Source organism: Labrus mixtus, chromosome 8, assembly GCF_963584025.1.
Source record: "Labrus mixtus chromosome 8, fLabMix1.1, whole genome shotgun sequence".
NCBI classification, from domain to species: Eukaryota; Metazoa; Chordata; class Actinopteri; order Labriformes; family Labridae; genus Labrus; species Labrus mixtus.
Genome location: NC_083619.1, coordinates 10912259 through 10927878, shown reverse-complemented (window position 1 = coordinate 10927878; position 15620 = coordinate 10912259). Strand labels below are relative to the sequence as shown.

The following is a 15620-nucleotide window of genomic DNA, read 5'->3' as shown; positions in this document are numbered from 1 at the left end:
TAGTGTTATCTGAGAGGATCATGGACGGTACACAGTAAAGTGATTCTTGTACTTTCTCCTAGGTGCTCCATATTTTGACATGTTGTCACCTCCATCCCAGAAGAGCTGCTGTCTTACCCAGCCGGCTACACCTCCTGAGCTCCTATTGGCTGCCGTTTGAAGGAGAGTGCCGTCTGTATGTCTACCCTCCTTCTTGTCAGTCTCGCTGGATGGATTGTACTAGAGGAAGGCATGTTCACAAACCCCTCCCTGCACTGTGCTCTCTTTTACACACAAGCAAACCCAGCTTCTGTTACAGCAGGGGCTGCTGCACGTTGGCACTTTCCAAACAGCCAGGACATGCCACTCTCCATTCAGGCACCTCCCTGCCCCTCAGAAGACAGGAGGACTAGCTGAACTGAGCTGAGAGCAGACTGTCAGACAAACACACCCTCACATCAGCAAGACAGAGTGGAGGAAACAGCCTGAGCACATGTCACAAGGTAAGTCCTGGTTAAATATTCATCTTGAATCTCTGAGCCAGAGGAGGACTATTGGATTGGATAGTTAATCAAAGCAGAGATGCTGAATGCTGACCTTGAAAGTCTTCAATAACGGGATGGGCTGATCTTAATTCAGGGTCAGGAAAGCTTTTGACTTGTAAGTGATTTTATAAATTGTGTAGAGTGAAACTCTGGGCCTGTACTGAATACTAATCAGACCTTGAGGAATAAAACATTGCCCTAAAAAGATTAAATGTTTAATCAGATTTACATCTCAATTACTTTATTTTTATAAGCAAGCTACAGACATGCAACACACACACACACACACACACACACACACACACACACACACACACACACACACACACACACACACACACACACACACACACACACACAAAGCAGCACACTTTCTATTTTAGCCTTGCCATGTAAACATACCACAGCTTTCTTCCTTGCGTGAAGCCCCGGCAGCTGTTTCATCCAAAAGGCTTTGGCTCCACATACCACCCAATGAGGCTCAGATGCCACAATGCAACCCTGACCCTGTTGCTGTTGGACATCTCCAGTGGTCAGAAATCGCAAGATGAAAACATTGGAGCAGAAAAAATATCACAGAACTTGAGGGATTTCTCAGAAGTCTTTATGGCGACAGTGAGTGAGAAATGTGAGTCTAACAGGAGAAAAACAGACAGGCTCGCTTTTCCCCTGCTGCTCCATCTGAGTCCAAACAGTTGGCTTCGATTTCTAAATCAACTCTGAACAGAAGACAAGGTTTAGAGTTATGGGCTGGAAGGAAATAACAGGCAGTAGCCAAAAAGTTGAGGGGACGAATGGTTTTTCCGGGAACAACAACATAGACAGGGAAACTTGTAGAATTACATACTGTACAGACAGATGGACAGGCACTGAGAAAAAAGAGAGGCAGATGGCGAAAATCAGAAAAATCGAATAATTAATTGTTAAATGTAATTGTTGAAATTTTCTTGAGGTTAGCAATCCACGTATTACAATTTTGATATAAACTTTTTCAAACAAAACACACAGTACAATTATATGGGTGGCTGGGACAAAGATAACATACTGACAGCTCTGCATGTTAGCCCTGAGTGAACCCAGAACAACAAGAACACAGAAGACGTTTCATGAATCATTTTGTATTCATTTAAAAAATGGACTCTTCAGCTCTTTGAGGCTTAACTTAGTACACTGGTGCCTTTGGGTAACAATGTAAAACAATTACTGTTTTCAGCCTGTTTGTGTTGGCATCCAGGGTGTCAGATTGCGAAAAAAAAGAGGGGGGAACAACACACAGAGCCTTCATGTGTGAAGGATCCACAATGAAAGAGAATAAATAGCTATCAAAATAAAGCATAGGCCTCACACCTGAAGCATGCTGTTTGCTAATTAGCACCAACACAAAGTGCTAATTAACACTGAACACAAAGTAAAGCTGACTCTAATGATATCATTAGCTTTTCCAGCATTTAGTCATGACCCAAAACATGGCCAGAAGGTAGCGTGGATCGTCTACTCAAGATCAGGGGGTTTTATTCCTGGCTTCTCCAGTTACCGAACCCAAACATGGCTTCTCCTGGCTGTGCCATCTGTGTGCATGTGTGTGTGTGTGTGTGTGTGTGTGTGTGTGTGTGTGTGTGTGTGTGTGTGTGTGGACTTAAGACATGTAGAGTAAAGTGTTTTTAATTGACGGGAGACAAGTATTAGTCCGTTCCATGCACTTTATTTCAAAATATGATGCTTGATGAAAAGTCAAAGGATCATCATCTTGGAAACAATGGGCAATGAAATAACGGCCAATTTTTCAGGGCCCCAGGTGTTGCCAGCAATATATTCAGAGGTAAAGGATTAAAGGGCCAAGACTTCCTTTTCCATGAGGTGATCATTGTTGACAGTCTGCCAGCACTTGAGAACAAGGAGTAGAGAGAGAAGACATGATGGACTGTTGTCCTTTTAAGGAGATTAATTAATTGCTAAGTCATCACCAAATGATAACCAATCGGTTCCAGAACTATATTACAACCACTCAATTACCTCATTAACACTCTTAAAGGACTGTTTTTCTGCATGCAACCAATGCCAACATTTATGCCAATGGACTATACTACTCGGAATTCAAATCAGGATCCTTCTAGCACCCAAAGAAATGAGTCCCTTGCTTCCAGATTCTGTATTCATACACAGTAACTATTAATAGAGATGAAAGAGTCACTAAAGTATTATAATTCTTTGTAAGGGTGCCATGAATGTGTGTACCAAATGTAGGGACATACTGTACCTTCAGTATTCTTTTGTCAGAAGGGGAAAAGTGAGAGTGATCACTAAAGTCTGTAGGTGTCTTCCTTTTGAATGTCCACATTTTGTATAGTATTCCAAGGAATTGTTGAGACAGTTATAGTCTTAATCAAAGTGGCTTACTGACCCACTGACATGAGTATCCTTATATTGATATCAATCATTTAGCTAAAGAAATCAGCCATAAACCAAATGTTGACTGAAACTAAGATCTTGAATGAGTTATTTCATCCAAGCTGCTGTTCAAACATTTATCACTGCTCATTGAGAGGTCGCCCATCTCTCTGTGTCATGAGTTCATATTTAATTTGTGGCTTTGGTAAAGAATGTTGTGGATTGAGATGTTGTGATTATGTGGTTTGCGCTGATGCTGGGAGCTCAAAGGTCCGTGTGAGAAAGGACACATTTACCCACTTGACAATGTAAGCTATTGTGGGATTTGTTACATGAAGTTTGCTTAAAATGTTTTTGACATTCCCTGAACTGAAATACTTCAAGAACTTCAGATGAATACAAAGGAAAACCTTTTTTTTTTGTCATGAGAAAACGTCAGACTCTCTCCAATACCTAACTTTAGTTTTAATTCAATGTGTGCACAGGCAGCAGTACTGTAGCATTGTGCTGTTTGGCTGGGGCCTGTCTGGGGTAAGGCAAATATTTTACGTTTCATTTCTTTGGTTTCCTGTGAGGTGGGCCTACTGCTCCAAGCATATACAATTAAAACCTGTGCCACAGAAATGTGGAGAGTTAGGCAATGACTCTTGGGAATTGCCTTAACCCTAACTCTGCAAGATTGTTTCCTTTGTGGTAACCTGGTCAGAAATACATTTAAAAGTATGTCTATTTTTATACTAATGAAACTTGTGGGATATAGCAAAGGATTTCACTTAGTTTTTGTGAGAGCATGCAGTATATAGCTTACAAATGTGTGTATTGCAATGTGAAATATACAGCTTTCTTTTCTTCTTTTTTTAAAGTTTTACGAGAGGTTGTGTCTCATTACAAGAGAGGCTAATTACTTGCCCTGTTAACAGTCATTATGCTAAATAAGCTAAGCTAACTGTCCCTAGGCGCTAGCTTCAAGACTACCGAAAGTATCAATCTTATTGTCTATACATTAAAGAGGACATATTATAGCCCTATTTTAAAACAGTCCCTGTGGTCTAAATGAAACATCTGTGCTGTGCTTTGGTCAAAATATAACATGAATCAAGCACCAGAGGTTTGTGACCCTGTATAAACCAGCTCTCTCAGAACGCTCTGTTGCGATGAGCCCCCCTGAGTTTCCCCAGGTAGTCATCACTACTCTGTAGTGAGAATAAAAATGGCGGACCTGCACAAAAGTTCTGCTCTAGGCTGGGGATGAAGTCCATTGGTGGAGATATCAGGGGAGGGGAGGGGATTATTTATTTTTTACCAGAATTAAACTTGTGACATCACAAGTTGAGCAAATTTGAAACGGATATTTTTTCTCTGTGTTGTAAGACTTATACAGACTACAAAGAAAGGACTGGATGGATTTATTTCACATTTTGTGGGTTGGTAGACACTCAGGTTACCCAAATATATGTTCAAAAACACTGTAAAAGTTGATTTTTTCACAATATGTCCCCTTTAAGGAAACATCTTATATCATTTATGTTACCACATTTATTATTGTGTGCCTCTCCCCATAATCTTGAGTGTATACTTTTAATTTCAAGAACCCCCCCCCCTTTTTTTTTTAACTTAAGTACCGGTATGTCTGTCTACTGAACATTTTCCATTCTGTTGAACTGCAGCCATGGCTTGCATTTTCATAGTCATGTCTGAGCAGAGACTTATTGAGATGTCTGCAGTGACAGGTGCTCTGCTGTACAGGGCTGATTAAGTTGCTTTGAATACAGCCTTTGCTAACATTACTACTCTCTTTGTTTGATCTAACTATCGCACAACCTCCAGACCTTTATCATCATAACAAAAAGATAATCTTGTGTCTCGCTGATTCTAAGTACATCCAAAAGACATCTAACTGATTAATCCAATACTAGTTTGTAAAATCAAAACAAAGGTATGTGTGTTGGCTCATGGCATACGCTTTAGCTTTACACCCACATGTATAGGCTAAACTTAGACTTGTCAGCTGAAGTGCTGACACATTCCTCTCAACATCATAAAACCCTACTGGCATAACAACATACAAACTGTATCAGGTTCAATATATAACACATGTATTAGGTTTCTGTAGCAGCAACAGAACAGACAGTCAGATGGAGTTGTGCTTTGTTAAAAAAAAACTTTTATGGATCATGACAAATAAGTTCAGTGTTCTATTTTACTAGATAAGTGGAGTTTCCCAAGTTGAGTCATTATAAAACTGCATGATATCTCAGTGTGTTAAACAGAGAGAATTCAAATTTAATCCCAAAGGCAGATGGACTTGGTTAAAGTTCTTGAACATGTCTGAATCAAAGAAATGATGAAACAAGAGGGGAAATATCTTTAAGACCTTCAACCAAGTCTGTCACCTCTTTGACTGAGAATCTTCAGCCACGTACCAACAGAATAGGTTTTCATCTATGTAGGCTACAATAACCCAAAATGTTAAACAATAACGAAGCCTGAGGTAGCATTTAAGTGTTACTGGAATGTCAATCATTGTCTTTAATGACCTGTTTTCTTTTTTCTGAGAACAAGTAATGACAATATACTAGACAGGGGACAGGCGTCTAAAACACATTTGCACATTAAATGCACGTGTCTTTTACTTCAAAATAGACACACATATATGTCAGTGTTAACCCCTCTTAGCTTGTGAAAATGTGTAGGTCCATGTCTGTTTATAAAGGATTTCTTGCTGCTTATTGCCGTCCATCAGAGAGTGTGTGAATGATGGAGGTCAGAATTCCCAGCAGGCCCATTTGGTGGTGTTTGTCTGTTTACTGCATAGCTGACATTGTTTGGGGCTGTGGCTCGGTGGCTGTGGTGTCTTGAGAGGACGATGAGCTGCCACAGAGGCTGGTGGTCAGGAGAGGGGGGTGGAGGGGCGGGAGAAAGGGAGAGTCACTTAGAGGTAAGAGAAACAATGACTTTTTATTGAATTAACTACTATGAATACTAGAAGTAAAAAAATGGGAGTCGGCAGTATCTGAAGACGATATAGTCAAATACTTTCAATTTATGCAAGCAGAAACGTGACAGACACAAGAAACTTACTCAGTTTAATAAGTAAACCAAGGTTTTGAAATAGGATGCAAGGGGAGTGCAGAATGAGAGGAAAGTAGTGACTCACAACAATGGTTGTCTGTTTTTGTGTCTGTAGGAGTATACTTTTTTCTCCGCTGGCCATAGCTGCTGGGCTGTACGGTCCAGAGCTATTTTCAGCCCTCATCCTGGATGGCAAGGCTGTAATCAAGGGAACTTCGGGTCTGCCACTGTTGAATAATAGCTGTCTTGGTGCATGGAAGAAATGAAGCAGGGAGAGTGTGAGAAAAACAGAAGTCTTTGGGTAAAAAAAAAGAGAATGGGAGGGAAAAAGAGAGTGTAATTTGATGTTTTTGTGTAGAGCTGTGCGGCACAATTTGGAGTACAAAAAGAGATGACTGCTGTACTGAGTGTTCCCTCATCTGGATATAAATTTGAGAGCTAGTCTCCAACAAAAAATATCACAAGTAAACCTCAAGTTAATGTGAGTTAGTGCCTTAATGTATCTGCTTTGCCCCTTTGGAATTTATGAATGGCTTCATTATTTTATTAGATAACGTAATAACCAAGACTGCTACATGTAATAATACCCTACAAGTTTTCCTACGTGTTTTTGATTTAATTCAACCTTGAATGTGTTTTTTCAGATACCACTGGTCCAAACAGATAATGTGACAGCAAACTGTTTGGACAACTGAAGACAGAGAGATGATGGAGAGACAACATAAACCAATGGAAAATGGAATAAAAGGGAAGCCCCCATACTCGGTAGAAACCCCTTATGGCTTCCAACTTGATCTGGACTTCCTGAAATATGTGGATGACATAGAGAAGGGTAACACAATCAAAAGAGTCCCCATCCAGCGCCGAAGCAAGGGCCCAAGGGCAAGCACTCTACCCCGGAACCTCAACCCTTCTGGGTGTGGCTACCGCCCGAGTCCCTGGGGTTCTACTGGAGCTCTTGGCCCTAGGTCCAAATTATCAGATGCCTATCATCACAACTACATATCCTGGGCAAATGATCACAGGACGCTACTTTCTCCTACAGGACTCAAATCCCTGGCAGAGATGGAAGCCAGAATCAAGGAGTTTGATGAGCAACCTTTAGGTGAACACATCAGACCTCATCTCCTCCGTGCCTCAAGTCTTCCACTAACAGTACTGCTGAGACAGGGATCAGAATCCACCGACGACCCTGGCAGCCTCCGAAGTTCCAGGGATAACCTTGAAGAAAGGAATATTTCTTGTGAAGACGTCTTTTACTCGCCAGCAAGCCCTCGACCCCAGGACTGCTCAGAGTTGTTGAGGCGCCTGACAGAGGCCCTTGAACGTGTGGGAGAGCTTGAGTTGGAGATGAGGGTAATTCCAGAGCTCAGGGCCCAGATCTGTATCCTTCAGGAGGAAAGGGAAAGACTACGTTTGGGCCTGAATAAAAATATCCGAACTCCTTCAATTAATGGTAGCACAGACTCAGTCCACTATGACATATCGGACATCAAAAGGCCACGACATGAAAGTCACCTTATGTTCCCTAGAAATAATGGTTTCCATCAAGAATGCTCCAATCCATCACATGAGTGGAGGACTAGTACAGATCTGGATGAGCTGCTGACGGTGACTTCCCTGCAGGCTAAGGTAGCTGTACTAGAGCAGAAGCTTCATGAGACTGGCCTGGAGCTACAGAGAGCATTAGGACTGCTAAAGGAGCAGCAGGATGAGAGCAGAAGAAAGGAGGAAAATATTGAGCATCTGGTCAGGAATCCTGGAGTTTGGGTCCGTGCAGAGAGAGTGGTGGTAGACCAGGATGGAGATGAGACAGTGGTGAGAGCCATTGAACCAAATAATCAAGTGTCAAGAAGTCAATATGCATCAAACTCTGCAAGAACGGTTCTTACAAATGAACAACTAAGCCCACGAAAAGACTCTGATTCCTCTGAAAAGAGCTCATTGGAGTCCGTTGGACTTATAGGGGCTTCAGAAACAGCTATGGTCATGCACCACATCAAGAAGATCAAGCGGCTCCTGGATCAGCAGTGGGAGTGTTTGTGTTCAGACCATCATTCACAAGAGGAGAGTAAACCTCTAAAGCACCCAAATCCTAAAGTCAACTCTCTGCAGCAGGAGATGATAGGACTTGTTGACATCCTCACCTCATATTACACCCAGCATGGAAACAAGGATGATGAGAGGAGTCAACACAGAGGTATTGTACTCCACATAATGTATGTTTTATCATTTCAGTGATTAAATCCTGACTACTTTGCAGGACTGTGATTTATCTATTGAAACAAACACCTTCATGTGAATGGATATTCTGTAGGTTGAAGATTTTGGATTGGAAGAGTTCTGGTGTTACTTCTTTTGACCAATCACGTTTGAGCTGAGTTTGGTGGGACATGGAAAACAGTCCAAGTGAAGAGCAATAGTCATCAAGCGTGCATTTAGGGCGATGCATTCTGACTCTGATTAGCTTTCTATTAATAGCTACCAACAGGTCTCTGTACATGACAATCCGGTTGTAGATCTCATCTGTCCACTATATTGTTGATAGTTAAAGTTACTAGCACACAGAAGAAGACACTTTCACTAATATCCATTATCAGTTATCTGGAAATCCACTGAAATATCGACTGTCCCCTTCAGAGGTTAAATCAGCATCAAACCGCAACCAATTGTTTAAATTAAGCAATTTACATCACTGTAAATAACTGAAAAACCACATTTTGAACTTCAAACATGCTTTACTTCCTTGTCGTCCATGTTACAGATAAATAAGTTCAATGAGCTTTATGTTGAAAGGAGTGCGTCTGTTTGTCTCATGGCATGTGTTTACACTAATTTAATCTTTTTGTTTCTCTTTCATCTTGAGGATTCCAAAATCCCTTCCTGCTTAGCTGAAATAGCAAATGTGAATCTCTGAGAGAAATGTATTCAATATGGTTTTCTCTAAAAACGAGTGATCTCAAGACCCAGTGGGCAATTTCTTTACTGAAAGTGCAAAACATTTTTTAAATAAATATTTACTGTAAATACACAGATTATTCTAGACTGAAATCCAAATTTCTACTTTTAAAACCCATTTTAATCTTTAAAACCTAATTCAATCATTAAATAGATCAAGCTAGTATATATGAAGGGGCCCAAAGGGTTGTCCAAATTTCTGTCATGGATGAAAATAGAGCTATAATTGTTACCTATGCCAACAACCGTGGAAACCTAAAAGCTGTACCAAGACACAAATAAGGGCACATTTATGTGGGGACTTTTGCTGCTGGTTAACCAAAAATTCTGAATGATTTCAGTAAAGGAACATTGAATCTCTTCAGAAATCTTTCTTAAAAGTTGTATATCTACATATGTCTCACAGTAAAGACGTCTGGAATGAATAAAAGAACACAAAAGTCAATATTGAAAATCTAGATCTGCTACCATTTAAGGCTTAATCTGCGATTTTTCACACTTAAATATAATAGAAATCAAGTATATCCTCTGAAAATAACTCTGTGAGTCATGACTGTCTACAATGGGTGTAACACCCGAGTCCCACTGTCTGTGATGTTTTCCGAGCTTTCCGAGTCCTATCTTCAGTTTGTTTACATTTCCAGGACGGCCGGCCGGCTCATCCCCTCGCATATAAAAGTTGTTTAATTGAGGGACTAGAGAAAAGAAGAATAACATACTGTATTCACTGCTTAATTGAGTGTCACGTTTCTAGATCACGGTAATTTCAGGTAAATTTACATGCAGTGTGAAGATACGAGCATAATAAAGATCACTAGCATTAGCATGCTAAAACAACAATGCAGCACAAGTTGTTTTGGTTTCATGCTGGTGCTCAAGGGCGACATCTGCTGGATCGAAAAATCGCATATTAAGCCTTTAAGGCAACATTATGATGCTCACATGTTACCTTTTACTGTGAAAAGTTAAATATTTCATTATAATCTTTGTGTTTGTCTTCAATGTAGCCTCTAAATCCATCATGAGGACAGATGGATGTTACTTGATGTCTGAAAGCCCACATTCTGGGGGCGTTAATGAAAGGTTAGTAAATAGCACTCTGACATTAGCAACCTTTGTAGTTATGATTATTGCTTGAAACCATAGTTATAGGTGAGGTGACTTTAGCTACTGTCATTTGACTGAGAAAAACACAATGATTTAGCATTGAAGGATGACTGCCACTCCCTTTAAAGTTGTCATTAAAGGGACAAAAAAGCGGTGACTCCCAAAATCTGAGTTCCAGTTTTGTAATTTTTCAGAGTGTCCAATGAGCCTTTTTATTGTCTCTGACTGAGTCAGATTGGTTGGAAGAAATGTATTTACTTGTTTCTAAACTGCCAATTCAGCAACTAAGGAGGGGAGATGTTAAAACTGTCTTTATTGCTGACTGCTGAGTCTGTGAATCTTCACAGGAAAATACAAATGTCTATTTTTAAAGGCATGAACTTGCAAGAAAGCTGCATCATTTTCTGCTCTGCCTTTTTACAAAACAACCTCAAGAGGAAATCTGGATGGGCAGCACAGTGTGAACCAGCACAAGCAGAAGGAGAGACTCATCAGCCCTTGGGAGATGGCTGATGTCCAGGTGGACGCTGACCCAGGCAAGAGATGGATGGATGAAAAGAAGCAAATGAGCCCAGACAGAGAGATGATATCAGGAGCAGTTGGATCCAGGCAGACAGATGGAGTTGAAGCGTCTGTCAAAGCTGAGACTCAAGAGAAAACAGCCAAGATGAAACCCAGGTCCCCAGGAGAACAGATGGAGGGTCATTCAGGCTCAGAAACCACCACTGGGGCCAGGTGAGAGGACTGGAACTACAACCTTAAAGAGATGTTTGGAAAATGTTATCCGATGTTTACTCTTCAGGGAATAGCTCCTGTGTTTTCTGTCATCTCAAGGGGATTAATTCTTCAATCTATTTCCTCTTTATTTTTCTCCCTTAGGGGGATAGTGACTGCGGATTTTGTGGCTGCTTGTCAGTTCCTCAAAGATCACATGGACAACATGGATAACCCCAATGAAGACATGGTAAGCAGAATTATTGCGGTTGTGGCTCAGTTGGTAGGGTCAGTCGTCTCTCAACCAGAAGGTTGGGGGTTCGATCCCTCGAACCCTGCATCTCCTGTAGCCACATGTCCAATGTGTCCTTGGGAAAGACACTTAACCCCAAATTGCTCCGACTGCTTCGTCAGCGGCGTATGAATGTGTATGAATGGGATTAGTTTCTTTTGATGGTCACTTTACATAGCAACCTCTGCCATCATGTATGAATGGGAAGGTGTGGCCTGCGGTGTAAACACGTTTTGAGTAGTCAGAAGACTTGAAAAGTCCTATACAAGCTCAAGTCCATTTACCATTTACCATAACTAACCTCACATAATCATTTGTATATCCTGTGGTGAATAGGATATACTTTTAACACAAAAGCCAAACGAAAGGCACAAAAGTTGACATGCAGGCAGATAATTATCACCCAACTCTGCAACTCCCCTCAGCTCCAAAGTCAACCTGCTTAGCAACAGATGGCAGATAGACAAAGTGAGCTACGAGCTTGTAAAATGTGACGCTGGAGAAAAGAGCAGAGCTGCAAGGAGAGCCGGTATTAAAGGTTTCACAAGCTAATGAGCTACAGCATTTCTTATTGTAGAACAAAACTTAGCTGTAAAGGTATATGAATATAAATATGTAATATAAAGCAATATCATATTGAATATTAATTTAGTATTCATACATGGAGGTCAGAGTAGGAGGTGTGTCTGAAGAGAGCGTTTGAGGTTTTAACAGACTTAAATGTGTTGGATGTACAGAGGCAGGACTTTAAATAAATGCTAATGTTGATCTGTATATGTTAGCTGTAAACCGTTTCAGTGGCTTAACATATTAACGCAAACAATTTTTTGACGAAATCAACAATGCAGTGTTAACAGTTAAAAATAACTTTCAAAAATGTAACTATTAGCATTGTTTCTATGTTGCCTTCTGTTTTTGCAGAGGAAGGCCCTGGTGGTGTGTTTTCAGCACTGGTTCAGTGCAGCAGCAGAGGAGTCGTCAGTAGCCAGCAGGTTGGCTGTGTACCTGAGAGAAGTAAAGAAGGCCACCCCTTCTCTACTGGCCTTCTTAGTCAACCTGGCTGACGACAACAGCAACACAGTGCTGCATTATAGTGTCTCCCACTGTAACTACAACATTGTCAGCATGCTGCTGGACACAGGTAACAGCATCGTGTGGGCCAGAGAAGTTTAATGTGCCTTCAAATACAGAGAAAAATGAATTTTCTCTCTCCAACAGGTGTGAGTGACTTAAATCTTCAGAACAACGCAGGTTATACGCCAGTAATGTTGGCCGCACTGACAGCACCTGACGGACCTGGTGGGATGGAGGTGGTCCGCAAGCTGATGGAACAGGGCAACATCCACACTCGCTCTAGCCAGGTAACACAACCGATGTGAACATATATTAAGTGTAACATGTTTTGTATTCATGTGAATAGTGGCATCAAGTAAGGACAGAAAATGAATGGCAGCAGTGAGATGTCAAGGTTTTCCAGTTTTCTATGCAGTTGAGAGAAAATTGTATGTACTCCTTACATTGACACAGGGTCATCCCCTGATTTGTTTACACTGCACACTGTGTAGAAATGTATACTGGAAGTTATGTGCACTATAAATCATGTACATACAAAGCACAAATAAATCATACAAAGTGGGAAAGAAACATTAAGTTTTCAGTAAATATTTCAATTGTCTGTCCCTCCACAGACAGGCCAAACAGCTCTGCACTTGGCGGTGAGACACGGGCGAGTTGTGATGGTTCGCCTGCTGCTGAGCTGCGGAGCGGACACTAACATCCAGGACAACCAGGGAAACACAGCCCTGATGTTTGCTGCTGAGAGGGGACACACACACATCGCAAGGCTGCTGCTGGAGAGGAGCCAGTGTGATCTCACACTGACTGACAAGGTGATACTGCAGAAAACCCCATAGACAATGCACGGTTAGATTTATCCCCAAACCCTTCAACCAGATAGAGTACAAGTAGTTTTGCTTTCACGCTAACCAATATTGTAAGGTACAGATTTCTATTTGCCTTTGTATGTTCATTTTTCCAAGAGAGTGTAAAAAATGGCAGGCAGCCCATTTATTGACTTTTTTCAACATACTGTAGTGTTTGTATGATGACTCAAACTCCATTTCCCCAGTGAATTCAGTGTTATTTAAAACATTACCCTATTTCCACTTTTGTATTCACATAACTAAGCACTAAAGGGAGCTTAGATGTATGAATACTTACATGTTTTGACTGACACAGTGTGGACGTGGGTGGACTGACCGTCTGGATGCAGCTAAATACAGCTTTCCCAGTCTTTATGGGCTGAGACTCAGATGAGTTAATCCGCTAACAGCACCTTATCTGCCAGTCTGAAGCGGTGGGAGGCAGGGAAAAGAGCAGTGAAGAGGATGCAAAGTGTTTCCTCTGCTTTTGACTCCATCTGCCTTTAAAGTTTAAAAGAGAGAAAAAGACCTTCAATCACATGGGTCCCATCTTGATTCAAAACGTTGTTTCACCTTCACTCACACTCAGATTCATTACCTTAATTAAATTATAACTCATTAGACTAAATAAATGAAAGTTTAACCTTTCACAGTGTTGGGTTTTAATCTGTCCACTGGGAGTCTTCAATTGCACCTCAGGGTCATTACATGAAACAAGCTCATGTTTAGCCCCAGCATCGCTTTGAGGCTACACAGTGCTACACCGTGATACAATGCTAACCTGCGGTTTACAGTAGAACTACAAAGTATAAGGTTATACCAAATAAGTTTATTGTGCAATAATCAAAATATTATATCAACAAAACCAAGAGTATGCTATCCATGCTAGATGCTAACATCAACATGACCATGCTAACATGCTGTGGTCTACAGTAGAATTAATAATGAGCTCATAATTAACAAAAAAATACAATTTCGCTGTGCCAAAGTGTTTGCGTCAAACATGAACGATAAACAAAATGAAGAGTCTGTAGCCTAAGTAGAACGCCTTTGAGGCTGTTCTTTTAGCTCAATGCTAAATGCTAAAACTATATGGTGCACTTATCAGAACAATAATAAATACATTAAAAACTTTCTGACACTACTCCAACCATCATTACTGACATCATTGCTGTGGCACAACTAAAATTCGCAGCTTATCGCTGAAAGGGGATCAATATTAACAATAACGGCATGAAATTCAGCGATAACTAATACAATACTGAGTGTATTTTCACAATACAATCAAATTTTAAAACAACTCAATTATCTTCCTACAGACTTATGCCTGCCATCGTTATAGGGAAAACTAACGTCACTCTCTTTTTTGGAATGAGGTTCTGGATTTAGGCTGAAATGTCAGTAAATAGTTAGTTGGACTAACAGGAAACAGCAGCATTGTTAGCATGGTTGGGGTGTTTATAGTAAGCCTATGTATAATGCGCCTGGCTAGATAGGTATTCAGAGTAAGTTTCTGAAGTCTTACTCATTATTGTCCTTCTCTTTTTTTTGTTCCCCAGCGTGGACAAACTGCACTCTCCATCGCCACGCAAGGTTCCCACACTGACACAGCAGCCCTCCTGCAGGCCCACGCTAAAGCTCGAGCTTTGTAGTTCTTTGTAAAACTGGGAAGTAATGTGCAGACATATCTTTCATATTTAGCAATATTAAACACAGTTATATGTTTGCTTAGGTTGAGCTGTTGCTGTTCCGTTATTGTTTCTACTGGACACATTTAGGCAACAGGAATATAAACTTGAGTTTTGGATGGGATGAGTGAGGCTAAGCTAATATCTGTCTGTCGGGATTGCTGATGCAGTAAAGAGCTAAAGTTAATGTGCTGATGTCTTTAAATGCTGATGTTCATAGTTATGTCTGACCTTTGCACATCAAAGTAACGTCTTTGCTTTGCAAACTATGCAATGTAAGAATATTTATTAAACGTTTATGGTGTAGCTCAGATTAAATATTGACAACTATAAAATAATAAGTGCTCAAGATAAGTTCCCCTGTGTAAGATACTTATATTCAAACTATTACAGCAGCCAATTCCTTTCATTAACAATATGTGTGGAATATAAAAAAGAAATGATAAAGCTGCATGGAAAACACATGAAAGAAAAACCTGTTGATTCAGTTATACTGTTATTTGCAAATGTATAAAATGGCTCTCTTTAATAAAAATACATCAAATTATTACATTTTATTTCTGCTAAGCAAACAAGTTTTTGAGGAGAACCCACGAAGTTAGCCGTGTTTGTTTTGAGCTGGAACCTAAAGGATATGACTATACTTTGATGACACACAAAATGCTCGTGTAAATATTAAATGATCATCTAAAATGTAATAAATCTGCATTTAATTGGGTTAAAAATGGGTGAAAACTGAAATCTGCTGTTTGAAAGTCCTGTCTCACCACACACCCTCCTGCTGGTTCACATGTTGCTCACTTTTTGTAATTTTGCAAAATAGTGCAAATGAGCTTTGCTATTGTAGTGACAATACTGACCAGCAGGTGGCATAGCTCCTCCATTTCAGCCACAGTATTGGCAGACAAAACAAACATAACACACATACAGAAAGCAACAATGTACATAAATCTGG

General features: G+C 40.4%; 1 protein-coding gene across 1 annotated transcript; it reads left to right on the top strand.

Moving 5' to 3' along the window:
* Positions 1–207: 207 nt before the first annotated feature.
* Positions 208–15389, top strand: LOC132978897 (KN motif and ankyrin repeat domain-containing protein 4-like). Its single transcript, XM_061044248.1, has 9 exons — positions 208–482; positions 6629–8184; positions 9950–10025; positions 10485–10784; positions 10929–11013; positions 11977–12196; positions 12274–12416; positions 12744–12944; positions 14537–15389. Exons 2-9 carry the CDS (start codon positions 6690–6692, stop codon positions 14627–14629), a joined length of 2613 nt encoding a protein of 870 aa, XP_060900231.1. The 5' UTR covers positions 208–482; positions 6629–6689; the 3' UTR covers positions 14630–15389.
* The last annotated feature ends 231 nt before the right edge of the window (positions 15390–15620 follow it).